Consider the following 27,797-nt stretch of genomic DNA (forward strand, 5'->3'; position numbering starts at 1 on the left):
AACACCTTCTCTCAATCTAAACATTTTTGTCTTTGAAGGACAGACAATACAAAAGGAAGAGCACACAGTAGAGGTTAATGTAAGCAGCAGTGTTATGTGGTTGTTTGTGTATGTGAGGGTTGACAGTAACAAATGACCTAGGTCGTATTTATTAAGGCACATCTCAGCAAATCCTTCTGCAACAGAATATGAAAACTGGTTTCTCGTTGCATTCATTCTTGTAGTCCCTCCCTTTTTAAATTAGTTTTCTTCCATACAACAATGCAATAGCTCCGAGTTTAACAGTAGGATTGCCATACTCTCCTGACATCTAGTGGTCAAATATGGAAATGTGGCCTGATCGCCATTATTCCAGAATAGAGAAGATAAGAACTTTGGTCAGTGCCAAATCTTGTACTTGTTTTTAATCAATTAGACATACAGTACCAGTCAAGAGTTTGGACACACCTGCTCATTCAAGGGTTTTTCTTTATTTTACTATTTTCTACAATGTAAAATAATAGCAAAGACATCAAAACCATGAAACAACACATGGAATAATAGTCACCCAAAAGTGTTAAACAAATATATTGTATATTTAAGATTCTTCCAAGTAGCCACCCTTCGCCTTGACAGGTTTGCACACTCATGGCATTCTCTCAACCAGCTTCGCCTGGAACGTTTGTCCAACAGGCTTGTTGGCTGCTTTTCCTTCACTCTGCGGTCCAACTCATCCCAAATCATCTCCATTGGGTTGAGGTCGGGTGATTGTGGAGGCCAGGTCACCTAATGCAGCACTCCATCACTCTCCTTCTTTGTCAAATAGCCCTTACACCGCCTGGAGGTGTGTTGGGTCATTTGTACTGTTGAAAAAAAATTATAGTCCCACAAAGCGCAAACCAGATGGGATGGTGTATCGCTGCAGAATGCTGTGGTAGCCATACTAAATCACTGACAGCACTGACAGCATCACCAGCAAAGCACCCCCACACCTCCTCCTTCATGCTTCACGGTGGGAACCACACATGCAGACATCATCCGTTCATCTACTGTGCGTCTCACAAAGACACGGCGGTTGGAACCAAAAATCTCAAATTTGGACTCATCAAAGGACAGATTTCCACCGGTCTAATGTCCATTGCTCATGTTTCTTGGCCCAAGCAAGTCCCTTCTTCTTATTGGTGTCCTTTAGTAGTGGTTTCTTTGCAGCAATTCGACCATGAAGGCCTGATTCAGACGGTCTCCTCTGAACAGTTGATGTTGAGATGTGTCTGTTACTTGAATTCTTTGAAGCTTTTATTTGGGCTGCAATTTCTGAGGCTGGTAACTCTAATGAACGTATCCTCCGCAGCAGAGGTAACTCTGGGTCTTCCTTTCCTGTGGCGGTCCTCATGAGAGCCAGTTTCATCATAGCGCTGGATGGTTTTTAGTACTGCACTTGAAGAAACTTTCAAAGTTCTTGAAATGTTCCGTACTGACTGACGTTCATGTCTTAAAGTAATGATGGACTGTGATTTCTCTTTGCTTATTTGAGCTGTTCTTGCCATAATATGGACTTGGTCTTCTATATGCCACCCCTACCTTGTCACAACATGACTGCTTGGCACAAATGCATTAAGGGAAGAAATTCCACAAATGTACTTTTAACTAGGCACACCATGATTGAAATGCATTCCAGGTGACTATCTCGTGAAGCTGGTTGAGAAAATGCCACGAGTGTGCAAAGATGTCATCAAGGCGAAGGGTGGCTACCTTGAAGAATCTCAAATATAAAATATATTTAGATTTGTTTAACTTTTTTTTAGTTACTATGTGATTCCATATGTGTTATTGCATAGTTTTATTGTCTTCACTATTATTCTACAATGTAGAAAATAATAAAAATAAAGAAAAACCCTTGAATGAGCAGTCGTGTCTAAACCTTTGACTGGTACTGTACTTTGAGACAGACATTGTAAATGGAACTACATAAGTTAGTTTTATTGAACTATCCAAAACGGAAATTGTATCTAAAAATTCTCCGATTTTTTCTTCTTCCCGAAAATGTGTTTACATATAGACTCTCAAATCAATGATCAGTGACTTCCAGCCCATTGAGGAAAACTGGTTGAAAATATTTTGTTTCAATTGCAAAACTGTAAGGAATTATTTATTTAAAAGTTTTGCACCCTGGGAAGTGGGAACGTATCTAGTGTTGTCTCACTTAAATGGAGAATATGTAAATTACTGCAGTTTTGTTGTCTCATTTAACACAGTACATTATTCAGCATTAGAATATTCTGTAAAATGCACATAGCACAAAGTGAGTAGAAAGGATGTTATGAAACTATCCTGAGAGAAGTCTCCATTCTAAAACCCTTTTGTGTGTCACATGGGCGTGTAACTCATGTGGATATAGTGTTTATACTGTTTACGCAACCTCCCCCTCAACCCACAGTTACCTAGCAACACCCCTGTTTGCCTTGTAACCAATAACATTGGTTGGCAGCAAAGTAGGCCCTGCTTAAGTATACTCAGAGAACAAGAGAGGGTAGGTCCTGCCAAGAGAGAGAATGAGAGAGGAAATAACAGCTTTTGTTACTCAACTTGCACCAGACCATGACACACGATGAGAAAGGCCTTGTGGGAAAATAATTGTATGAAAATATAGCCCACTATGTGTCCTATAATTAAACCACCCTACAGTTATTTTGTTGGCCTCTGTTACATACAGTGCATTCGGAAAGTATTCAGACCCCTTGACTTTCTCCACATTTTGTTACGTTACAGACTTATTCTAAAAGCAATTACATTTACATAAGTATTCAGACCCTTTACACAGTACTTTGTTGAAGCACATTTGGCAGTGATTACAGACTCAAGTCTTCTTGGGTATGACGCTACAAGCTTGGAACATCTGTATTTGGGGAATTTCTCCCTTTCTTCTCTGCAGATCCTCTCAAACTCTGTCAGGTAAGATGGACAGCCATTTTCAGGTCTCTCCAGAGATGTTCGATCTGGTTCAAGTCCGAGCCACTCAAGGACATTCAGAGACTTGTCCCTAAACCACTCCTGCGTTGTCTTGGCTGTGTGTTTAGGTCACCTTCTTGGAAGGTGAACCTTTGCCTCAGTCCCGAGCAGTCCCGAGCAGGTTTTCATCAAGGATCTCTCTGTACTTGCTCCGCTTTCCCTCGATCCTGACTAGTCTCCCAGTCCCATCCGCTGAAAAACATTCCCACAGCATGATGCTGCCACCACCATGTTCCACTGTATGGATGGTGCCAGATTTCTTCCAGACGTGACGCTTGGCATTCAAGAGTTCAATCTTGGTTTCATCAGACCAGAGAATCTTGTTTCTCATGGTTTGAGAGTTCTTTAGGTGCCTTTTGGCAAACTCCAAGTGGGCTGTCATGTGCTTTTTACTGAGGAGTGGCTAAGTACGATAATGTATGGATAATGTATGGACTAAGTCGCTCTGGATAAGAGTGTCCGCTAAATGACTAAAATCTAAATGTAATCTGTACAAGACTGAAATCACAGGTAAATCTGTGAAAGGACATGGTATATGGTGTCTTTATATGGCAGTCTCAGACACACATTAATCCTAGTTCTGGACAACAACAAAAAACAAGCTCAACAGCGATTATCCATTGAAATGGCTTTTTACTCCAGGAAAACGGTTCATAATAATGGCCGGAATGGAGAAAATTGAATGGCATCAAACACCTGGAAACCATGTGTTTGATATATTTGTTACCATTCCAGACAAAGATAAACACACATCTACAGTATTTTGTACTCTAATTGAATTCCAATAAACTAGCTACAGTATAACACATGTACAACCTGCATCTATAACATGCATCTATACTTTCTCTAATGCATGCATGCACACACACAAAATAATGACAACAACTCCTTGGTCTTTGTGTTTAATGGACAGTGTGATCATTACAAATGTGAAAATTAGAACCCTTCTTTTCTCCACTCCCCTTCCTCCTCTCCTCTTTTCATCCCTCACTTCCCCATCTTCTTCTTGTGCATTTGGTAGCACTGTTCACAGGCGATGGACAGGCCCACAACTAGAGAAACAAACTCCTCAAAGTCCACCTCTCCATCACCATTAGAGTCCAGATCCTTCATGATCTTGTCTACTGTGGCTGGGTCCTTCTGAGACTGAAAGGAAGACAGGGATGTTTTAATAATACTAAATGTAAATACTGTCATTTCACAAACAGTACTAGGGGACAACCGTTGACGTCGCTACTCTTATTGGGCAGATACATGACAAGTAGGAACACATTTTGTTGCGGACCACCTGACCAAGGAAAACTCTGGGCCTTATGACCTGGTCTCCTGAGTTTTTCCTGGTCAAGTCACGTGATCAGGAAAAACTCCAGACCCTAATCATAAATGTGCATGTTTTCTGTATCAAATTAACAGGGAGTGCTTCTACAGCAAAATAGTAAGAGAGATAATATACTGTATGTCCCAAATGGCATCCTATTGCCGAAATAGTGCACAACTTTTGACCAGAGCCCTATGGTGCCATATGATACACAGACATAGTAGAGATAGTAGTAGAGATGGCCACCTTGAGGAAGCCAGAGAGCTCGTTCTCCATCAGGTCCCTTAGCTCACGGCGGCTCAGAGTGTTGCCACTGCCCTCCTTAGCAGCATACTTGTGGAACACAGTGATCATGGACTCCATTGCTCGTTCCAGGTCTGATGGCATGGTTGCAGGTCTAAGTTAGGTTGCACTGAGAGAGAGAGAAAAATTACATTTGAATGACAGGGTAGCAAAGCATTCATGTGACTAACATGTATCTTTATTCTGGCATAATGTTTTTTTTTTTTACAAATACTGTAGTTTACAAGATGTTGGCTAAAGGAACTATATTTCATGAGGGAATGTGTGTGTGTGTGTGTGTGTGTGTGTGTGTGAGTGAATGGGCCATGTTGAAGAAAATCAGCACCATGTGCCCTGCCCATTCCACTGAGTAATGCTCACATGAGTAATCCATAAAATCACCAACAAAAGTTGATCACAGATTCACTACTAAGTTCTTTTCTCTCAAATACAGAACACAAAATACATTCAAATACACACAAGTCAGATACAAAGAGCATACAGATCATTTGACCTAACTTTACCTGGTTGAATTAGAGAGAAGGGAAAAGTAAAAGAGAGCCAATGAAAAAGGGTGTGGTATGAGAGAAGAGAGGAAATGACTGAACTTGGAAAAAATGTAGTCCAAAACTGAGGAAAGTAGGGTAAAAGGAAAGACAAACCAGACTCGAGAAAGAGAGGTTGCACCAACAGTGAGGAAATACGTGTGTGTACATGTCCACAGTCAGCTCTTAACCCAGTCATTTAAAAGTGAGCCACACCCGTATTTCAGCCAATTTCTTTATTGTTAAACAATATTACAAACTCAGATTCTTTTAGACCAAAACAATTAGAATGCACACAATTAAAATGCTCTAATTGTTTAGCAAACATTCTAGGTTCTATATCTATGTGTTGGACATGCTCTTTTGTCCTTATGACAAATGTGATTATTTTAGTTATGAAACTATAAAGTTTTAAAATCCTTCATCAATTCAGAACACCTAAAAAAGTACTACTGTAAGGCTGGACTGTAAAAAGTGACTTATGTTGACTTTCATATTTACAGATGAAAAGTTTGACAACTACCCCATAGAAACTGCACTTCAAAGCCAAATGCACAAGACCAAGAATGAATTAAAGTATTTCAAGTCCCCTGACTAGTTCCTGAGTTGGATGAAGAGATCAGATAGGATTAACAAAACTATTTAGCCTGAAGCGACTTTTTACATTCGTAGACAATTTTTTTTTACCACCAGTCGGACAAGAACAATAGTATACATATTATATGCTGAATTCTTACCGTTCACGAGTGTGGAGTTGGCGATTGAGAAGAGTTGAATCGTGCTGAGCTGAGAAAAATATTGCGTCTGAGAATTTATAGACAGGCGCCGCCCTGTAGTCTATGCGCTGCCTTGAGTGAAGTAATGATATATTGAGCAATATAGTAGGTTAAATTGGTAAACCTTGCAAACACAGTCAACGAATAGTTCGCGTTGTGCGTTTAAAATTATTAAAATGACTTACTCATTGACATGACAAGTAGGGCACATTTTTTATTTTAGAAATGATTAATATCCCTATATTTTATTAATCTCCCACTTATATACAGAATAAAGAGAATAGTGAAAATTGAGAGTGAGTTAAGACAAATAGACATAGCCTAGTGTAAATGATAATCGATTGTAATGACAATAGGCTTGTTTGAGAAAGCACTCTGTTACGTTCTTCGAAAGGAGCGCAGCGTGCTTAGAGTTCCACATACTTTATTACAAATTGAAACTTCACAAAAACAACAAAGAATAAACAAACGTCAAGTACAGAGCGCATTTAGGCACTAACTGAAAACAATATTCCACAACGCAGGTGGGAACAGTGGACAACTTAAGTATGATCCCCAATTAGAGACGATAATCAGCTGCCTCTAATTGTGGATCATACTTAAGTTGTCCATTGTTCCCACCTGCGTTGTGAGTTTCACTTTGTAATAGAGTTTCACTTTGTTTCACTTTGTAATAAAGTATGTGGAACTCTACGCATGCTGCGCCTTGGTCCGCTCCTTTCCATGAATGTAACAGAATATCCCACCGCAAGGACCAATCAGAGTGCCTGGGAGATAAAGGAGAGTCGGACATGGGAGGAAATCCTAGGACGATGCGAGACCCTTCCCCGGAGAGAGTCGCCAAGGAATATAGGAGGACAGCGAAGATGCTGGGGTCCACGGCCACAGAAACTGCAAGATTTTTTGGTGGGAGGGGGCACAAGGTGCGGTCAGTCGAGAGAGGAGAGAACCAGAGCATGTCTGTGGGGCGATGGAGCAATTTAAGGAGGGATATCGGAGAGAGGTGTTAGCGAGGAGTATGCTGCAGCGCAGGCGTTTGGAAGAGCGTGTCATCAGTCCGGTGCCATCTGGGCCGGCTCCACGCACCAGGCCTCCAGTGGGCCTCCCCAGCCCGGTACGTCCTGTGCCAGCTCCATGCACCAGGCCTCCAGTGCGCCTCCCAAGCCCGGTACGTCCTGTGCCAGCTCCATGCACCAGGCCTCCAGTGCGCCTCCCAAGCCCGGTACGTCCTGTGCCAGCTCCATGCACCAGGCCTCCATGCACCAGTGCGCCTCCCCAGCCTGGTATGTCCTGTGCCGGCTCCCCGCACTCGCCCTGAAGAGTGTGTCACCAGTCCAGTGCAAACTGAGCTGGCTCCCCCCACTCGCCCTGAAGAGCGTGTCACCAGTCCAGTGCAACCTGTGCCGGCTCCATGCACCAGGCCTCCAATGCGCCTCCCCAGCCTGGTATGTCCTGTGCCGGCTCCCCGCACTCGCCCTGAAGAGGGTGTCACCAGTCCAGTGCAACCTGTGCTGGCTCCTAGCACTAGCCCTGAAGAGCGTGTCACCAGTCCAGTGCAACCTGTGCTGGCTCCCCGCACTCGCCCTGAAGAGTTTGTAAGTCGCTCTGGATAAGAGCGTCTGCTAAATGACTTAAATGTAAATGTAAATGTAAGAGCGTGTCACCAGTCCAGTGCAACCTGTGCCGGCTCCACGCACCAGGCTTCCAGTGCCCCTCCCCAGCTCGGAGCGCCCTGTGCCGGCTCCACGCACTCGTCCTGAGGAGCGTGTCATCAGTCCAATGCAACCTGCACCAATGCCCAGTCCAGGCACGGTGTCCAGTACCGCTCCAAGGCTGGAGCCTTCCTCTGCGCCGGTGCCCAGTCCAGGCATGGCGTCCAGTCCTGCTCCATGGCCGGAGCCTTCCTCTGCTCTGGTGCCCAGTCCGGGCATGGCGTTCAGCCCGGCTCCATGGCCGGATCCGCGGGTTGAGCGGGTGCTACGTCCTGCACCGGAGCCGCCACCAACGCTAAGTGCCCACCCTAACCCTCCCCATCCAGGTTTTGTGGTCAGAGTCCGCACCTTTTGGGGGTGGGGGGGTGGAGTACTATCACGCCCTGACTATAGAGAGCTCTCTGTGTTCTACATTTACATTTAAGTCATTTAGCAGACGCTCTTATCCAGAGCGACTTACAAATTGGTGAATTCACCTTCTGACATCCAGTGGAACAGCCACTTTACAATAGTGCATCTAAATCATTAAGGGGGGGTGAGAAGGATTACTTATCCTATCCTAGGTATTCCTTGAAGAGGTGGGGTTTCAGGTGTCTCCGGAAGGTGGTGATTGACTCCGCTGTCCTGGCGTCGTGAGGGAGTTTGTTCCACCATTGGGGGCCAGAGCAGCGAACAGTTTTGACTGGGCTGAGCGGGAACTGTACTTCCTCAATGGTAGGGAGGCGAGCAGGCCAGAGGTGGATGAACGCAGTGCCCTTGCTTGGGTGTAGGGCCTGATCAGAGCCTGGAGGTACTGCGGTGCCGTTCCCCTCACAGCTCCGTAGGCAAGCACCATGGTCTTGTAGCGGATGCGAGCTTCAACTGGAAGCCAGTGGAGAGAGTGGAGGAGCGGGGTGACGTGAGAGAACTTGGGAAGGTTGAACACCAGACGGGCTGCGGCGTTCTGGATGAGTTGTAGGGGTTTAATGGCACAGGCAGGGAGCCCAGCCAACAGCGAGTTGCAGTAATCCAGACGGGAGATGACAAGTGCCTGGATTAGGACCTGCGCCGCTTGCTGTGTGAGGCAGGGTCGTACTCTGCGGATGTTGTAGAGCATGAACCTACAGGAACGGGCCACCGCCATGATGTTGGTTGAGAACGACAGGGTGTTGTCCAGGATCACGCCAAGGTTCTTAGCGCTCTGGGAGGAGGACACAATGGAGTTGTCAACCGTGATGGCGAGATCATGGAACGGGCAGTCCTTCCCCGGGAGGAAGAGCAGCTCCGTCTTGCCGAGGTTCAGCTTGAGGTGGTGATCCGTCATCCACACTGATATGTCTGCCAGACATGCAGAGATGCGATTCGCCACCTGGTCATCAGAAGGGGGAAAGGGGAAGATTAATTGTGTGTCGTCTGCATAGCAATGATAGGAGAGACCATGTGAGGTTATGACAGAGCCAAGTGACTTGGTGTATAGCGAGAATAGGAGAGGGCCTAGAACAGAGCCCTGGGGGACACCAGTGGTGAGAGCGCGTGGCGAGGAGACAGATTCTCACCACGCCACCTGGTAGGAGCGACCTGTCAGGTAGGACGCAATCCAAGCGTGGGCCGCGCCGGAGATGCCCAACTCGGAGAGGGTGGAGAGGAGGATCTGATGGTTCACAGTATCGAAGGCAGCCGATAGGTCTAGAAGGATGAGAGCAGAGGAGAGAGAGTTAGCTTTAGCAGTGCGGAGCGCCTCCGTGATACAGAGAAGAGCAGTCTCAGTTGAATGACTAGTCTTGAAACCTGACTGATTTGGATCAAGAAGGTCATTCTGAGAGAGATAGCGGGAGAGCTGGCCAAGGACGGCACATTCAAGAGTTTTGGAGAGAAAAGAAAGAAGGGATACTGGTCTGTAGTTGTTGACATCGGAGGGATCGAGTGTAGGTTTTTTCAGAAGGGGTGCAACTCTCGCTCTCTTGAAGACGGAAGGGACGTAGCCAGCGGTCAGGGATGAGTTGATGAGCGAGGTGAGGTAAGGGAGAAGGTCTCCGGAAATGGTCTGGAGAAGAGAGGAGGGGATAGGGTCAAGCGGGCAGGTTGTTGGGCGGCCGGCCGTCACAAGAAGCGAGATTTCATCTGGAGAGAGAGGGGAGAAAGAGGTCAGAGCACAGGGTAGGGCAGTGTGAGCAGAACCAGCGGTGTCGTTTGACTTAGCAAACGAGGATCGGATGTCGTCGACCTTCTTTTCAAAATGGTTGACGAAGTCATCTGCAGAGAGGGAGGAGGGGGGGAGGAGGATTCAGGAGGGAGGAGAAGGTGGCAAAGAGCTTCCTAGGGTTAGAGGCAGATGCTTGGAATTTAGAGTGGTAGAAAGTGGCTTTAGCAGCAGAGACAGAGGAGGAAAATGTAGAGAGGAGGGAGTGAAAGGATGCCAGGTCCGCAGGGAGGCGAGTTTTCCTCCATTTCCGCTCGGCTGCCCGGAGCTCTGTTCTGTGAGCTCGCAATGAGTCATCGAGCCACGGAGCGGGAGGGGAGGACCGAGCCGGCCTGGAGGATAGGGGACATAGAGAGTCAAAGGATGCAGAAAGGGAAGAGAGGAGGGTTGAGGAGGCAGAATCAGGAGATAGGTTGGAGAAGGTATGAGCAGAGGGAAGAGATGATAGGATGGAAGAGGAGAGAGTAGGGGGAGAGAGAGCGAAGGTTGGGACGGCGCGATACCATCTGAGTAGGGGCAGTGTGGGAAGTGTTGGATGAGAGCGAGAGGGAAAAGGATACAAGGTAGTGGTCGGAGACTTGGAGGGGAGTTGCAATGAGGTTAGTGGAAGAACAGCATCTAGTAAAGATGAGGTCGAGCGTATTGCCTGCCTTGTGAGTAGGGGGAAGGTGAGAGGGTGAGGTCAAAAGAGGAGAGGAGTGGAAAGAAGGAGGCAGAGAGGAATGAGTCAAAGGTAGACGTGGGGAGGTTAAAGTCGCCCAGGACTGTGAGAGGTGAGCCGTCCTCAGGAAAGGAGCTTATCAAGGCATCAAGCTCATTGATGAACTCTCTGAGGGAACCTGGAGGGCGATAAATGATAAGGATGTTAAGCTTGAAAGGGCTGGTAACTGTGACAGCATGGAATTCAAAGGAGGCGATAGACAGATGGGTAAGGGGAGAGAGAGAGAATGACCACTTGGGAGAGATGAGGATCCCGGTGCCACCACCCCGCTGACCAGAAGCTCTCGGGGTGTGCGAGAACACGTGGGCGGACGAAGAGAGAGCAGTAGGAGTAGCAGTGTTATCTGTGGTGATCCATGTTTCCGTCAGTGCCAAGAAGTCGAGGGACTGGAGGGAGGCATAGGCTGAGATGAACTCTGCCTTGTTGGCCGCAGATCGGCAGTTCCAGAGGCTACCGGAGACCTGGAACTCCACGTGGGTCGTGCGCGCTGGGACCACCAGATTAGGGTGGCCGCGGCCACGCGGTGTGGAGCGTTTGTATGGTCTGTGCAGAGAGGAGAGAACAGGGATAGATAGACACATTGTTGACAGGCTACAGAAGAGGCTACGCTAATGCAAAGGAGATTGGAATGACAAGTGGACAGTAAGCATGGTGTTTTAGGTCAGGGTGTGACCGGGAGGGGGGGTTCGAGGCAGCTGATTATCGTCTTACTTAAGTTGTCCATTATTCCCACCTGCGTTGTGGGATATTGTTTTCAGGTAGTGTCTAAGTGCGCTCTGTACTGGACGTTCGTTTATTCTTTGTTGTTTTTGTGAAGATTCAATTTGTAATAAAGTATGTGGAACTCTAAGCATGCTGCTGCGTCCGCTCCTTTCGACGAACGTAACATTATCAAATAAAATGTTATTTGCGCATGTGCTGAATACAATAGGTGTAGACCTTACTGTGAAATCCTTACTTACAAAGCCCTTAACCAACAATGCAGTTCAAGTTAATAAAATATTTACTAAATAAACTAAAGTTAACAAAATGACAAGAAATGTACATAACAATAACGAGGCTATATACAGGGTACCGGTACCGAGTATGTAAGAGGGTGTGTGCTGGTGGCAGGGAAGTCAGGCGCAGGAGATCGAACTTGGTATAAACGGAGCAGTTTAATAAGTGCTCCAAAAAAATCCAAAAACCAAAATATACAAAATAATACTACTGGGTACAAAACCCTTTGCACACCAGAACATAGCTTACAAACAAACAATCACCGACAAGGACATGATGGGGGGAACAGAAGATTAAATACACAACATGTAATTGATGGGATTGGAACCAGGTGTGATACAAGACAAGACAAAATGAAAAGAGGATCAGCGATGGCTAGAAAGTCGGTGACTTCGACCGCCGAACGCCGCCCGAACAAGGAGAGGGACCAACTTCGGGGGAAGTCGTGACAGTAACCCCCCCCCCACCCCGACACCGGCCTCGGGGACGACCCTGAGGGCGAGGTGCAAGGCGATCCGGACGAAGGCGGTGGAACTTCTGCAGCATAGATGGGTCCAACACATCCTCGACCGGAACCCAGCTCCTCTCCTCCGGGCCATACCCCTCCCAATCCAAAAGATACTGAAGGCCCCTTGCCCAGCGCCTCGAATCCAGTATGGAGCAAATGGAGCATGTTCAGAGGTGGCCAGAGGTGGCGGAAGAACCTCCCACACCTCAGACTCCTGGAGCAGGTCAGCCACCACCGGCCTGAGGAGAGACACATGGAACGAGGGGTTAATGCGGTAATCGGGGGGAAGCTGTAACCTATAACATACCTCGTTCACTCTCCTCTGGACTTTAAAATGGTCTCACAAACCGCGGACCCAGCTTCCGGCAGGGTAGGTTTCGTGTCGAGAGCCAGACCCAGTCCCCCGGTGCGAACACCGGGGTCTCACTGTGGTGGCGATCTGCATTACTCTTCTGGCGCATCACGGCCTGCTGAAGGTGGACACGGACAGCTTCCCATGTCTCCTCCACACTCCTGAACCAGTCGTCCACCTCAGGAACCTCGGTCTGACCCCGATGCCAAGGCACCAGAACCGGTTGGTACCCTAGTACGCACTGGAAGGGAGAGATGTTAGTGGAGGAGTGGCGAAGTGAGTTCTGTACCATCTCGGCCCAGGGCACGAACTCCGCCCACTCCTCCAGCCGGTCCTGGCAATAGGACCGCAGAAACCTGCCCACATCCTGGTTAACTCTCTCCACCTGCCCATTACTCTCGGGGTGAAAACCCGAAGTGATCGAGACCCCCAGATGTTCCATGAACGCCTTCCAGACCCTAGACGTAAACAAGGGGACCCCGATCAGACACTACATACTCAGGCACCTCGTAGTGCCGGAAGACGTGTGTAAACAAGGCCTCCGCAGTCTGGAGGGCCGTAGGGAGACCGGGCAGAGGGAGGAGAATACAGGACTTATAGAATACAGAAACGATCCACAACAACCAGGATCGCTGTGTTTCCCTGTGAGAGTGGAAGATCAGTAAGAAAATCCACCGACAGGTGCGACCAAGGCCGCTGTGGAACGGGTAAGGGGTGTAGCTTACCTCTGGGCAGGTGCCTAGGATCCTTACACTGAGAGCACACCGAGCAGGAGGAAACATAAACCCTCACGTCCTTAGTCAAGGTAGGCCACCAGTACCTTCCGCTCAAACAGGGCACTGTCCGACCGATGACCAGAGAAGGGTGACGTGTGGGCCCAATAGATCAACCAGTCACGAACAGCAGACGGGACGTACAGACGCCCAGCGGGACACTGGACGGGAGCAGGCTCTGCACGTAATGCCTGCTCAATGTCCGTGTCCAGCTCCCACACTACCAGCGCCATGGGCCGCTCCTCTGTGTCATACAGCCAGGACAATGCATCTGCCTTCGCGTTCTGGGAGCCTGGTCTGTAAGAAAGGGTAAACACAAAACCGGTGGAAAAACATGGCCCACCTTGCCTGGCGAGTGTTCAGTCTCCTCGTCACCCGGATGTAATCCAGATTGCGGTGGTCAGTCCAGATGAGAAAAGGGTGTCTAGCCCCCTCAAGCCAATGTCTCCACACATTCAAAGCCTTGACGACAGCCAACATCTCCTGGTCCCCCACGTCATAGTTTCGCTCCGCCGGGCTGAACCTCTTTTGAGAAGAAGGCACAGGGGTGAAGCGTCGGTGGCGTACACCGAGCGCTGAGAGAGCACAGCTCCTATCCCAGCCTCGGACACGTCCACCTCCACTATGAACGCCAAAGAGGGATCCGGGTGGGCCAGCACGGGAGCCGAGGTAAACAGAGCCCTCAGGTGACTAAAAGCCCTGTCCGCCTCAGCTGTCCACTGCAAGCGCACCAGGCCCCCCTTCAGCAGTGAGGTAATGGGAGCAGCTACCCGACCAAAACCCCAGATAAACCTCCAGTAGTAGTTGGCAAACCCTAAGAACTGCTGCACCTCCTTTACCATGGTGGGAGTTGGCCAATTATGCACGGCTGCAATGCGGTCACTCTCCATCTCCACCCCTGAGGTGGAAATGCGATACCCTAGGAAGGAGACGGACTGTTGGAAGAACAGGTATTTCTCAGCCTTAACGTACAGGTCATGCTCCAACAGGCGACCAAGCACTCTGCGCACCAGTGACACATGCTCAGCGTGTGTAGTGGAGTACATCAAAATGTCATCAATATACACCTCTATACCCTGCCCGTGCAGGTCCCTGAAAATTTCATCTACAAAGGCTTGGAAGACTGATGGTGCATTCATCAACCCGTACGGCATGACGAGGTACTCGTAGTGTCCTGAGGTGGTACTGAAAGCTGACTTCCACTCGTCTCCCTCTCACACCAGGTTGTAAGCGCTCCTGAGATCTAGTTTGGTGAAGAAGCGCACCCGTGCATTGACTCTATCGCTGTGGCTATGAGTGGTAGCAGGTAACTATACCTCACAGTGATCTGATTCAGACCCCAATAGTCAATACACAGGCGCAGACCTCCCTCCTTCACAAAAAATAAACTCGAGGAGGCAGGTGAAGTGGAGGACCGAATATACCCAATGAAGTGATTCGGAGACATATGTCTCCATAGCCTCCGTCTCCGCCTGTGTGAGGGGATACATTTACATTTACATTTAAGTCATTTAGCAGACGCTCTTATCCAGAGCGACTTACAAATTGGTGAATTCACCTTCTGACATCAGTGGAACAGCCACTTTACAATAGTGCATCTAAATCATTTAAGGGGGGTGAGAAGGATTGCTTTATCCTATCCTAGGTATTCCTTGAAGAGGTGGGGTTTCAGGTGTCTCCGGAAGGTGGTGATTGACTCCGCTGTCCTGGCGTCGTGGGGGAGTTTGTCCCACAGCTCCGTAGGCCAAGCACCATTGTGAGGGAGTTTGTTCCACCATTGGGGGGCCAGAGCAGCGAACAGTTTTGACTGGGCTGAGCGGGAACTGTACTTCCTCAGTGGTAGGGGCGAGCAGGCCAGAGGTGGATGAACGCAGTGCCCTTGTTTGGGTGTAGGGCCTGATCAGAGCCTGGAGGTACTGCGGTGCCGTTCCCCTCACAGCTCCGTAGGCAAGCACCATGGTCTTGTAGCGGATGCGAGCTTCAACTGGAAGCCAGTGGGAGAGCGGAGGAGCGGGGTGACGTGAGAGAACTTGGGAAGGTTGAACACCAGACGGGCTGCGGCGTTCTGGATGAGTTGTAGGGGTTTAATGGCACAGGCAGGGAGCCCAGCCAACAGCGAGTTGAGTAATCAGACGGGAGATGACAAGTGCCTGGATTAGGACCTGCGCCGCTTCCTGTGTGATGCGGATGTTGTAGAGCATGAACCTACAGGAACGGGCCACCGCCATGATGTTGGTTGAGAACGACAGGGTGTTGTCCAGGATCACGCCAAGGTTCTTAGCGCTCTGGGAGGAGGACACAATGGAGTTGTCAACCGTGATGGCGAGATCATGGAACGGGCAGTCCTTCCCCGGGAGGAAGAGCAGCTCCGTCTTGCCGAGGTTCAGCTTGAGGTGGTGATCCGTCATCCACACTGATATGTCTGCCAGACATGCAGAGATGCGATTCGCCACCTGGTCATCAGAAGGGGGAAAGGGGAAGATTAATTGTGTGTCGTCTGCATAGCAATGATAGGAGAGACCATGTGAGGTTATGACAGAGCCAAGTGACTTGGTGTATAGCGAGAATAGGAGAGGGCCTAGAACAGAGCCCTGGGGGACACCAGTGGTGAGAGCGCGTGGCGAGGAGACAGATTCTCGCCACGCCACCTGGTAGGAGCGACCTGTCAGGTAGGACGCAATCCAAGCGTGGGCCGCGCCGGAGATGCCCAACTCGGAGAGGGTGGAGAGGAGGATCTGATGGTTCACAGTATCGAAGGCAGCCGATAGGTCTAGAAGGATGAGAGCAGAGGAGAGAGAGTTAGCTTTAGCAGTGCGGAGCGCCTCCGTGATACAGAGAAGAGCAGTCTCAGTTGAATGACTAGTCTTGAAACCTGACTGATTTGGATCAAGAAGGTCATTCTGAGAGAGATAGCGGGAGAGCTGGCCAAGGACGGCACGTTCAAGAGTTTTGGAGAGAAAAGAAAGAAGGGATACTGGTCTGTAGTTGTTGACATCGGAGGGATCGAGTGTAGGTTTTTTCAGAAGGGGTGCAACTCTCGCTCTCTTGAAGACGGAAGGGACGTAGCCAGCGGTCAGGGATGAGTTGATGAGCGAGGTGAGGTAAGGGAGAAGGTCTCCGGAAATGGTCTGGAGAAGAGAGGAGGGATAGGGTCAAGCGGGCAGGTTGTTGGGCGGCCGGCCGTCACAAGAAGCGAGATTTCATCTGGAGAGAGAGGGGGAGAAAGAGGTCAGAGCACAGGGTATTATCTGGAGAGAGAGGGCAGAACATACACAGTGTGAGCAGAACATACACGTGACTCCTGTGAAGTGCAGCGTCTACCAGGAGATCTATCACACAATCGCCCCATCGATGAGGTGGTAATTGAGTCGCCTTCTTTTTGGAGAAGGAGAGAGCCAAATCGGCATATTCAGGGGGAATGCGCACGGTGGAGACCTGGTCTGGACTCTCCACCGTAGTAGCACCAATGGAAACCCCTAAACACCTACCTGAGCACTCTCACGACCACCCCGTGAGAGCCCTCTGTGGCCAAGAAACAGTGGGGTTATGACAAGTTAACCAGGGTAGGCCCAGTACCACGGGAAAGAGACTAATTCTCTCCGTATGACCCCCTGCGTCACCATGCCCAAAGGAGCGGTGACCTCCCTAATCAACCCTGACCCTAATGGTTGACTATCTAAGGCGTGAATGGGGAAGGGCACATCCTGGGAACAATGGGGATCCCTAAAATATGGGCTAAAGCTTTATCAATAAAATTCCCAGCCGCGCCTGAATTGACAAGCGCCTTATGCTGGGAATGCGGGGGAAACTCAGGGAAAGTGACAGACACAAACATATGTGCAATAAAGGGCTCTGGGTGAGAATGGTGCCGGCTCACCTGGGGTGACGCCAGAGCTCCCTGCCTGCTGCCTCGATCCCCAGAGGAACCAACCCGGCACCGACCGGCAGTGTGACCTCTGCAGCCACAGATGGTGCACGAGCGGGAACCCCTTCCGGTCTCACTGCGCACCGCCCCTCCCAGCTCCATGGTTATCAGAAAGGGGGTGCGAGAGGATAGAACTCCTCCATCCCTATAACCGGGGTTCCTGCTGACTCCATAGTTGGGTCGGTGATTCTGTAAGAGGGTGTGTGCTGGTGGCAGGGAAGTCAGGCGCAGGAGATCGAACTTGGTATAAACGGAGCAGTTTAATAAGTGCTCAAAAACTCCAAAAACCAAAATATACAAAATAGTACCAGTGGGTACAAAGCCCTTCGCACAACAGAACATAGCTTACAAACAAACAAACATTCACCGACAAGGACATGAGGGGGAACAGAGGGTTAAATTCACAACATGTAATTGATGGGATTGGAACCAGGTGTGATACAAGACAAGACCAAAGGAAAATGAAAAGAGGATCAGCGAAAGCTAGAAAGTCGGTGACTTCGACCGCCGAACGCCACCCGAACAGGGAGAGGGACCAACTTCGGTGGAAGTCGTGACAGAGTCAATGTGCGGGGTACAGATTCATCGAGGTAATTTGTAAAGTGACTATGCATAGATCATAAACTGCGAGGGGGGGGGGGGTTCAATGTAAATAGTCCGGGTGGCCATTTGATTAGTTTAGTTGTTCAGCAGTCTTTAAGGAGCTGTTAAGGAGCCTTTTGTTCCTAGACTTGGCACTCCGGTACGGCTTGCAGTGCGGTAGCAGAGAGAACAGTCTATGACTTGGTTGACTGGAGTCTTTAACAATTTTTTGGGTCATCCTCTGACAACACCTAGTAAAGGTCCTTTATGTCACATCGGGCTCAAGCTCAAGAATAACCACACACGGTGGTTTTGTTTCTACGTTCATCAGCAAACAAAGCCTCTCTTCCTAGGGAAGACCAGCAGTCTATGATGCAACAACCAGAGCCAGGTGTTCAACAGAGAGAGATGGAAGAGCCTCTTCAGCACATTGGGACCAAGTCTCAATCTACAAGATCAAGGTCATCAAAACAGTCAAGCAGATCCTCAACAGCGAGTTCTGCAGCCATCAAAGCACGCGCCAAGGCGGACGCAGCACGCGCACAAGTCTCTTATGCTAAGAAGGAAGCGTCTGTGATGAAACAAAAGGCAGAAATAGAGGCCAGCTTGTTGAAGCAAAAAGCTGACCTCGAGGCAAGTTTATATGTTCTCCAAGTTGAGAGAGCAGCTGCTGCTGCGTTGGCTGAAGCTGCAGCCTTTTAAGAAGTTGTAGGATCAGAACGCAGAGAGCTTCGCAAAGAACTAGACACAGGGACACAGCCCTTAAGTCCAGTCCAACGTACATGTGAGTATGTGCAACAACATGCTAGGCCCTACTTTGCTGAACTTCCATTTGAAGTGAAGAAACAAGAGCTTAGTGTTGACCCAGCTACATGCCATAATCCAGAAAATAGCAAACAACAGAACATGAGCAGAGACTCTCCGTTCAAAAGAAATTAACAGCAGCATGGTGGAAATGGAAAGCAAGCCCACTTCCAGTCACACACACAAAACTTCCCTGAGTCACAAGTGGCACCAGACCTCATCAAGTACCTCCTACGACATGAGATGGTGAGTTCCGGACTCCTGAAGTTTGATGATCGCCCTGAAAATTATTGGGCATAGAAAGCATCCTTTCTCAATGTGACCAGAGACTTGAATTTATCAGCCAGGGAAGAGTTAGATCTAATTACCAAGTGGCTAGGGGCAGAGTCGTCTGAGCAAGCAAACAGAATTAGATCTGTCCATATTTTCAACGCAACAGCAGGGCTTAACATGGTCTGGCAACGACTAGAAGAGTGCTATGGTACACCTGAAGTGATCGAGAATGCACTGTTGAAGAAAATTTATGATTTTCCAAAACTGGCTAACAAAGACAATCACAAACTAAGAGAACTAGGTGACATTCTTCTCGAACTGGAGTGTGCTAAAGTAGAAGGGTACCTCGCTTATTTGGACATATCTCGGGGGTAAACCCTACAGTAGAGAAACTTCCATTCAGTTTACAAGAAAAATGGACAGCACAGGGATCCAAATATAATGAGGACTATCGGGTAGCATTCCCACCATTCTCATTCTTCTCGAGATTCATCAGGAACCAGGCGAAAATTAGAAATGACCCCAGCTTCACCCTCTACACCTCAACTAACCAGGTGTCCATGAAAAGTGAGAAACCTGCCAGATACAGCAGCAAGACACCTGTGACTGTATACAAGACAGATGTGTCATCTGAGGCCTCAGACCACCAAACCAAACCCAGTATGACAAAGGTTGAAAACCCTGACCATCACTGCCCAATACATACATAACAAGCCTCATCCTCTTAAAAAGTGTTGTGGGTTTAGATACAAAACTCTAGATGAGCGCAAATCATATCTCAAAGACAATGGCATTTGTTTCCGATGTTGTGGGTCAACTCAGCACAGAGCTAAAGACTAAGGTTTCAATCAAGTGCTCTGAGTGCGACAGCGACAGGCATCTTGCTGCTCTGCATCCAGGCCCAGTCCCTACAAATACAGACACCGCTACAGCAGAGACAGAGCATGGCGGGGAGCAAGGTGACGATGCTCTTCTATCTGTCACCTCAAAGTGTACAGAGATCTGTGGTGAGGCAGTCAATCCAAGATCATGTTCAAAAATATGCCTAGTCAAAGCTTATCCAGCTGGGAAAAGAGAGAAAGCTGTCAAAATGTATGTAGTGTTTGATGAACAGAGTAACAAATCTCTGGCCAAGACAGTGTTTTTCAGTCTCTTCAACATCAATGACAACTCTGCTCCATACACCATGAAGACGTGTTCTGGGGTAACAGAGACTTCAGGCAGGAGAGCCGTCAACTTCATGGTGGAGTCTATAGATGGACACATGCAGCTCACTCTCCCTACTCTGATAGAGTGTGATATGATGCCAGACGATAGGATGGAGATTCCCTCCCCCGACATTGCGTATCATCATCATCATCCCCATCTGCAACCAGTTATGGACAGAATTCCAGCTGTGGACCCAGATGCTCCCATCCTCCTGCTCTTAGGACGAGACATCTTAAGGGTACACAAGGTACGAGAGCAAATCAATGGGCCCCATGACACTCCTTAAGCACAGCGACTCGACCTCGGGTGGGTCATTGTGGGTGAGGTCTGTCTGGGAACGGCTCACCGACCAGCCAATGTTAACGTGTTCAGGACAAACATACTTCAAAATGCTCGCATGTAAAAGAACTACAACAGCGTAGCTCAGACACACATCTCTCCGTCTACAGTGCACTCGAGAGATCCAATCACAACTGTGAACACAGACAGCCTGGGATGTTCCGTGTTCGACAAAACACAAGACGATGATAAACCGGCACCATCAGTGGAGGACAAAGACTTCTTGGACATTATGGACAAACAGGTTTTCCAGGATGATGGAAACAACTGGGTGGCTCCACTACCCATTCACCCCACTAGATGTCGCCTTCCTAATAACAGGGAGCAGGCCATGAACCGTCTCACATCACTTCGCAGGACTTTAGACAAAAAGCCTGACATGAAGCGTCATTTTATTGACTTCATGCAAAAGATGCTGGATACCGACCAAGCCGAACCTTCACAGCCACTAGAGGGAGACGAAGAACGTTGGTATCTGCCCATATTTGGTGTTTACCATCCACAAAAGCCTGAACAAATACGAGTAGTATTTGACTCCAGTGCTAAGTGTCAAGGCGTGTCACTTAACGATGTTCTGCTCAGTGGTCCAGACTTAAACAACACACTCTTGGGTGTCCTAATGCGTTTCCGCAAGGATTGCATTGCACTAACAGCAGATGTGCAACAAATGTTTTACTGTTTTGGTGTACGTGAGGATCACAGAGATTACTTAAGGTTTCTCTGGTATGAAGACAACAACCCAGATAGAAACATAACTGAGTACAGGATGAAAGTCCATGTATTTGGGAACAGCCCTTCACCAGCCGTAGCCATCTACTGCATGAGACGAGCAGCGCTACAGGGTGAGAAGGAACACGGGTCAGAACCCAAGCAATATGTAGTGAGGAACTTCTACGTCGATGATGGTCTGACATCAGTAGCTACTACAGAAGAAGCTGTCAACATTCTAAGAAAAACACAAGCAATGTTGGCGGAGTCCAACATGAAACTACACAAGATTGCATCCAATAGCAAAACAGTTATGGAAGCCTTCCCTATGGAGGACCGTGCGAAAGACTTAAAAGATCTGGACCTAGGAGTGGATCCTCTCCCCTTTCAACGGAGTCTGGGACTTTCCTGGAACCTAGAAACAGACAGCTTCTCATTCCAGGTGTCCCACAATGAGAAGCCTTTTACGCGGAGAGGCATCCTGTCCACAGTGAATAGTCTTTATGACCCCCTTGGGTTCGTGGCTCCAATAACAATGCAAGGTAAAGCCTTAATCAGAGAACTCTCTTCTGATCAGAGTGAGTGGGATGCCCCCCTTCCCACAGAAAAAGAAGAGGAATGGAAAAAATGGAAGGAATCTTTGATGGAGTTGGAACATATGAATATTCAGCGGACCTACATCCCAGTCTCCTAGTCTACCACTCAAAGAAGAGAGCTACACATCTTCTCGGATGCCTCTACAGTAGCCATGGGAGCGGTAGCCTACCTGAGAGTTATTGACTCGGAAGGTCAATGCCATGTTAGATTTGTCATGGGGAAATCAAAATTGGCCCCTCGTCCGGCCCACACTATCCCACGCCTATAACTGTGTGCAGCTTTGCTAGCTGTTGAGATGTATGAACTGATCAAAGACGAAATTGACATTGATATACATGCAGCCAAGTTCTACACAGACAGTAAGATAGTTCTCGGTTACATCCACAATGTCACCAAAAGATTCTATGTTTATGTTGCCAATAGGATAACTCGCATCAGGAAGTCTACCCATCCAGATCAGTGGTGCTATGTAAACACTGACAGCAATCCAACAGACCATGCAACCAGGCCCATACTTGCTGTGCTCTTAAAACACACTAGTTGGTTCTCAGGTCCACCGTTCCTGACCCAAACAAACTCGAGTAAGCCTGAGAATATCAATTTTGACCTTGTAGAGCCTCACACAGATGCAGAGATTCGACCAGACGTCACTGTCTTTGCCTCTAAAGTTTCTGGAGCTCAACTCGGCTCTCATCGCTTTGAGAGGTTCTCAAGCTGGAAAGCTCTCAATCGAGCCACAGCACGACTCATTCATGTTGCAAGATCCTTCCATGAAGGTGCAGACAACACCAGCTGCAGAGGCTGGCATGACTGTAATAAACCATGCGGTACAAGTGAGTTGTCACAAGCCAAAACAGCAATCATTCACTGTGTGCAACATGAAGCCTTCAGAGAGGAATTCAAATGCATTGAAAAAGGAAAAGAGTTCCCAAAGCAAAGTTCACTCAAAAAGCTGAACCCAGTGATTGATGAGGATGGGTTGCTGAGGGTGGGAGGCCGCTTAACCTCCGCCGACATGTTACAAGACGAAAAACATCCTCTCATCATCCCACGGACACATCATGTTGCCACTCTGCTGGTAAGACATTATCACGAGCAAGTGGCTCACCAAGGCCGTCATTTTTCAGATGAAGCTATTCGAACAGCAGGCTTCTGGATTATTGGGAGCCAACGTCTGGTCTCTGGTATCATTCACAAGTGTGTCCCCTGCCGCAAGGTTAGAGGGGGGTTAGTTGACCAAAAAATGGCTGACTTGCCTGCAGACAGACTCACATCTGAACCACCATTCACCAGCGTTGGACTTGATGTGTTTGGACCATGGAATGTCATAACTCGTCGCACTAGAGGTGGTAGTGCAGACTCCAAGCGCTGGGCGGTGCTCTTTACATGTATGTCTACTAGAGCAGTCCATATCGAGCTTATCGAATCCATGTCCACATCCAGCTTCATCAACGCGCTGAGGCGTTTTTTCGCTATCCGTGGTCCAACAAAAGTGCTACGGTCTGATCGAGGTACAAACTTTATAGGTGCCTGCAGGGAACTGGGTATCGCCACAAATGACTCAGAACTGACTAAATACCTCTCAGATAAGGGATGTACTTGGATATTTAATCCTCCACACTCGTCTCATATGGGTGGTTCTTGGGAGAGACTCATTGGGGTTGCCAGACGTATTCTTGATGCTATGCTGTTTCAGACGGGCTCCACTCGTCTCACACATGAGGTCTTGAGCACTCTTATGTCTGAAGTTATGGCAATAATCAATGCGAGACCCTTAGTGTCAGTATCAACCGACCCTGACATGCCTACCATTCTCACACCCTCAATGTTACTTACACAAAAGACCAGCGCTACCTCAGCCCCTTCTGGATACTTCAGCATGAACGACCTTCATGGAAAACAGTGGAAGCAAGTCCAGTGTCTCGCTGACACCTTTTGGAAAAGGTGGAGACAGGAGTACCTGACAACGCTGCAGAGACGCAGAAAATGGACAGCAGAAAAGCCAAATGTAAAAGTGGGAGATGTTGTCTTATTGAAAGACAGTCAGGCACACAGACATTACTGGCCAGTCGGGCTTGTGGTAAAAACCTTTCCCAGTACTGACAAAAAGGTTAGGAAAGTAGAACTAAAAATTGTCAAGCAAGGAGCTGCTAAGGTGTTTCTGAGACCAATCTCAGAGATTGTTGTTCTTCTTTCTGAAGCATCCTAGAGACAAAAGATAAAAATAGAAAGGACATTATTTGTTTCTTGATATGTTTTGTTTCATAGTGGCACAATTTCATTATACCAGGCGGGGAGTGTGCTGCCATCCTGTTAGAAGGTAACAGATTATTTTTTTACAATGGTTAAATTGGATTTTCATTGTGTTCAATGGTGTTATTTGCCCCCTAGTGGCGCTTTCTGGTACTTAGAAAGACGACGCAAACAGGAAGTACAGAATTTGTTTTGCACGCATAGAAGCAGCTACAAACAACGCTACGGTGCAGGTCTTTCAATGTAGTTATTTCTTGTCACGCTTCAGCCTTGGAAAAATATTTGTTTGTAAGTTTGATTCAAGCATTTAGCCAATGATGATAATCTTGTTATTGATAGAATTGCTTACATATCGATGTTGGTTGCATTTACTCACAAATTGCAATGCCTTTAATGTATGTCGTTAGCTGTATTACTTTGCTCATGCGTCATGCAAACGAATTGTAAAATATACAATACTGTAGTTTTGTTACTGTTTCTAGTGTAATATGCTTTGTTATTCGACATAGATGGTTATACATTAGAGTAATGAAAGGAGCCAATTACCATATGGTTAACAATTAGCTATGTGGTTTGGCATCATGCCAGATGCATGGTACCTTAGCGAGTGCTTTGTATTTATGCAACTTCAAATGTTTAATGTACAGCTACAGTATGTCGGTGTGAATTGAATACTAAAGTATATTCTTTTCTGTATTTTGCAGTTTCACAACATAAACGTTTTCAATATATTCATTCAAGAAAAGTCACGCCTTGGGAGTTTTATTGAAGACTTAGTTGTTAGCTATCTGTAGTTTTGCATGGGAACGCAACTCAAGGGCAGAATAGAGGCTATATACAGGGAGTTCCGTTACAGAGTCAATGTGCAGAGGCACCGGTTAGTTATTCTGTAGGTGGAGGTAAAGTGACTATGCATGGATAATATACAGAGTAGCAGCAGCAGCGTAAAAATAGGGGGTTGGGTGAGGACAATGCAAAACATATTCCAGTCTGTTAGCAAATCAGTTCTGTAGCTTAGCATCTGCGTCCTCAGACCACTTCCTTACTGAGCGAGTCACTGATACTTTTTGCTTTAGTTTTTGATTGTAAGCAAGAATCAGGAGGATAGAGTTATGGTCAGATTTGCAAAATGGAGGGCGAGGGAGAGCTTTGTACGCATCTCTGTGTGTAGAGTAAATGTGGTCTAGAGTTTTTTTCTCCTCTGGTTGCACATTTAACATGCTGGTGGAGCATGCCCCCGTTCTCATCGACGGGGCCTTTTTCACCTCAGGAGACTGAAAAGATTTGGCATGGGTCCTCAGAGCCTCAAAAAGTTCTACAGCTGCACCATCGAGAGCATCCTGACTGGTTGCAACACTGCCTGGTACGGCAACTGCTCGGCCTCCGACCGCTAGGTACTACAGAGGGTAGTGCGTACGGCCCAGTACATGACTGGGGCCAAGCCTCCTGCCACCCAGGACCTCTATACCAGGCGGTGTCAGAGGAAGGCCCTAAAAATAGTCAAAGACTCCAGCCATCGTAGTTATAGACTGTTCTCTCTGCTACCGCACAGCAAGCGGTACCGGAGCACCAAGTCAAGGTACAAAAGACTTCTTAACAACTTCTACTGCTTCTACTCTTTCCCCAAACTAGACTCTTCCTACCCATCAAATGACTATTTGCGTTGCCCCCCTCCCCCTTTTACGCTGCTTCTACTCTGTTAATTATCTATGCATAGTCACTTTAACTACATGTACATATTATCTCGACTAACCGATGCCCCAGCACATTGACCCTGTACCGGTCCAGGGCTACTGTTATATTACTGCTGCTATTTAATTATTTGCTACGTATCTATTTTTTAATTAACACTTATTTGTTTTAAAAATGCATTGTTGGTTAAGGGCTTGTAAGTAAGCATTTTACTGTAAAGTCTACACCAGTTGTATTCGGCACATGTGAAATTAGGTAAAACAGATGTTAAGTTACATTAAAGTCCTCGGCCACTAGGAGCATCGCCTCACTTGCCTACGAATTCTCAGAAGGCAGCCCAACCTCCGCCCCCTTTTTCTCTGTCTTTTCTCCACACAAATGGTGGGGATTTGGACCATTCCTGAGAAAGCAGTATATCCTTCGCGTTGGACTCGTTAAAGAAAAATCTTTGCCCAGTTTGAGTTGAGTAATCGCTGTTCTTATGTCCAGAAGTTATTTTCGGTCATAAGTGATGGTAGCAGCAACATTATGTACAAAATAAGTTTAAAAAAAAAAGACAAACAACGCAAAAAAAACAACAAACAAAATAGCACAGTTGGTTAGGAGCACATAAAACGGCAGCCACCCCCTCCTTTGTTTGTTACCATTCCATTCCAGCCATTACAATGAGCACATCCTCCTATAACTCTGCTACATTGAGGTTTATCCTTTCATTATTTTAGGTTATCTGGCATTAGGCCCTAAAATTTAGGCTTCTGCACTAACTGTACGTACGCCAAAAAGGCCTGCCGACAAGAAAAAGTTAATGCCATCCACAGCCATTATCTGAGTTTAATTCAATAAAACAAAAGCTGTGAAATGGGGAGTTGAAAAGGAAGAGGGAGGGCCAGAAAAGTAATGTTTGTTACTTATTTGGTTGAAGTGGTAAAAGAGGATGATAGCAGTGCCTATGTTATGTGTGATGATTGTGAGGCGCCATACAAATTTGACAGTCACAAGATGGGGACTTCAAATAGGCCTACGGCACATCAAGGGAACCGTAGCCTACTGTTCACATCACACAAAATGCAGGCAACATCTTTACTCGAGCGGAGAAATATGAGAGAATGCGAAAGCACAGTCAGATACTGTCAGTAGGGGTGCTATCTTGATCAGCATCATAAAAGCAGGTAGTATTTCAATTCAACCAGATATATGCCTCCGATCCAAACTGAAATCTTATCAGAAACATGTTGGGTCATATTCACAGCTTTCTATTTCCTTGTAACGGGTCAAACTGATGTCATTTGAAATTTTTTCCACAATGTTTTTTTGTTATTGCATTTTCTCCCCAGTCCATAAATGTCTTACTTCATGAAAGAAACAGATCACAGAGAACTGTACCGATGTCAACTAGTTTGAAGCATACAATCTATGTATTTGTGACAATCTGGTGAGCAAGGGTTTATTTAGTCTTCTAGGGCAATGACATGACTTTTATTGATGAAATACAAACTAACCTTGCTTACTTATTTCAAAGCGAGGGCACATATTTCAGCCTTGTGGGAAAAAAAACGGACAAAGATTTGAAATTCCACAAGGCAGTGACAAAAAGCTTACAGCACCTGGTATTCCCAGGCGGTCTCCCATCCAAGTACCAGCCAGGCCCTGCTTAGCTTCCGAGATCGGGCGTATTCAGGCTGGTATGGCCGTAAGCGAAAGGTGCTGTCTTGGTACGCTATATAAAGTCAACTTGTCGCTTACTCGAATGGGGACAGAGAAATGTCCACCTTCTGACACACACTGAAAAGCTCAAACCTTGCTTGCATTTCCAGACCATATATTTCACTCTTGTGGGGGGGGGGGGGGGATGAGGGCATATCCTAGGTTCATACTTATGACAACTTCATGGACGAGGGCCCTATAAAATACAGCGCGCCCACACGGAATCACGAAATACAGACATTAAACCGAAATTCAACAATATTCAAAAATGCTTTGAACTAAGGAGGAAATCAACTCCATCCCTTCAACTTGTTAGAAAATCCATTCATTTGCCCAAGTGAATCATAAGACATGAACAAAATGCATCAGTGATTCGTATTTCCACGCAACTTTCCGAAACTGCACAGGACTGCCCAGTTTCCTGCAGAAGCAGGGACACAAACGGTCGGCTCAGGGGGATTTTTTTTTTTTTTTTTTTTTTGGGGGGGGGGGGCGCCAATCAGTCAAAACATTGAAGGTGATTTACAGGGCCCTAATGGACTACAGACATTGACAGTC

General features: G+C 47.4%; 1 protein-coding gene and 1 pseudogene across 1 annotated transcript; both read right to left on the reverse strand.

The window, feature by feature from the left end:
• Window positions 1-3,874: 3,874 nt before the first annotated feature.
• Window positions 3,875-5,980, reverse strand: LOC135550126 (protein S100-A1-like). Its single transcript, XM_064980635.1, has 3 exons — window positions 5,871-5,980; window positions 4,553-4,718; window positions 3,875-4,134 (listed from the first exon to the last, which is right to left on the reverse strand). Exons 2-3 carry the CDS (start codon window positions 4,691-4,693, stop codon window positions 3,976-3,978), a joined length of 300 nt encoding a protein of 99 aa, XP_064836707.1. The 5' UTR covers window positions 4,694-4,718; window positions 5,871-5,980; the 3' UTR covers window positions 3,875-3,975.
• A 21,147-nt stretch (window positions 5,981-27,127) lies between these two features.
• On the reverse strand, window positions 27,128-27,231 carry LOC135551131 (5S ribosomal RNA; annotated as a pseudogene).
• Between the last annotated feature and the right edge of the window lie 566 nt (window positions 27,232-27,797).

Source organism: Oncorhynchus masou, chromosome 12 (genome assembly GCF_036934945.1).
Source record: "Oncorhynchus masou masou isolate Uvic2021 chromosome 12, UVic_Omas_1.1, whole genome shotgun sequence".
NCBI classification, from domain to species: domain Eukaryota; kingdom Metazoa; phylum Chordata; class Actinopteri; order Salmoniformes; family Salmonidae; genus Oncorhynchus; species Oncorhynchus masou.

Coding starts and splice junctions, on each gene's coding strand:
- LOC135550126 (XM_064980635.1), bottom strand. CDS start 4,693: ATGCCATCAGACCTGGAACGAGCAATGGAGTCCATGATCACTGTGTTC. Junction 4,135..4,552: donor AGCTCTCTGGCTTCCTCAAG/GTGGCCATCTCT, acceptor TCTTCCTTTCAG/TCTCAGAAGGACCCAGCCAC.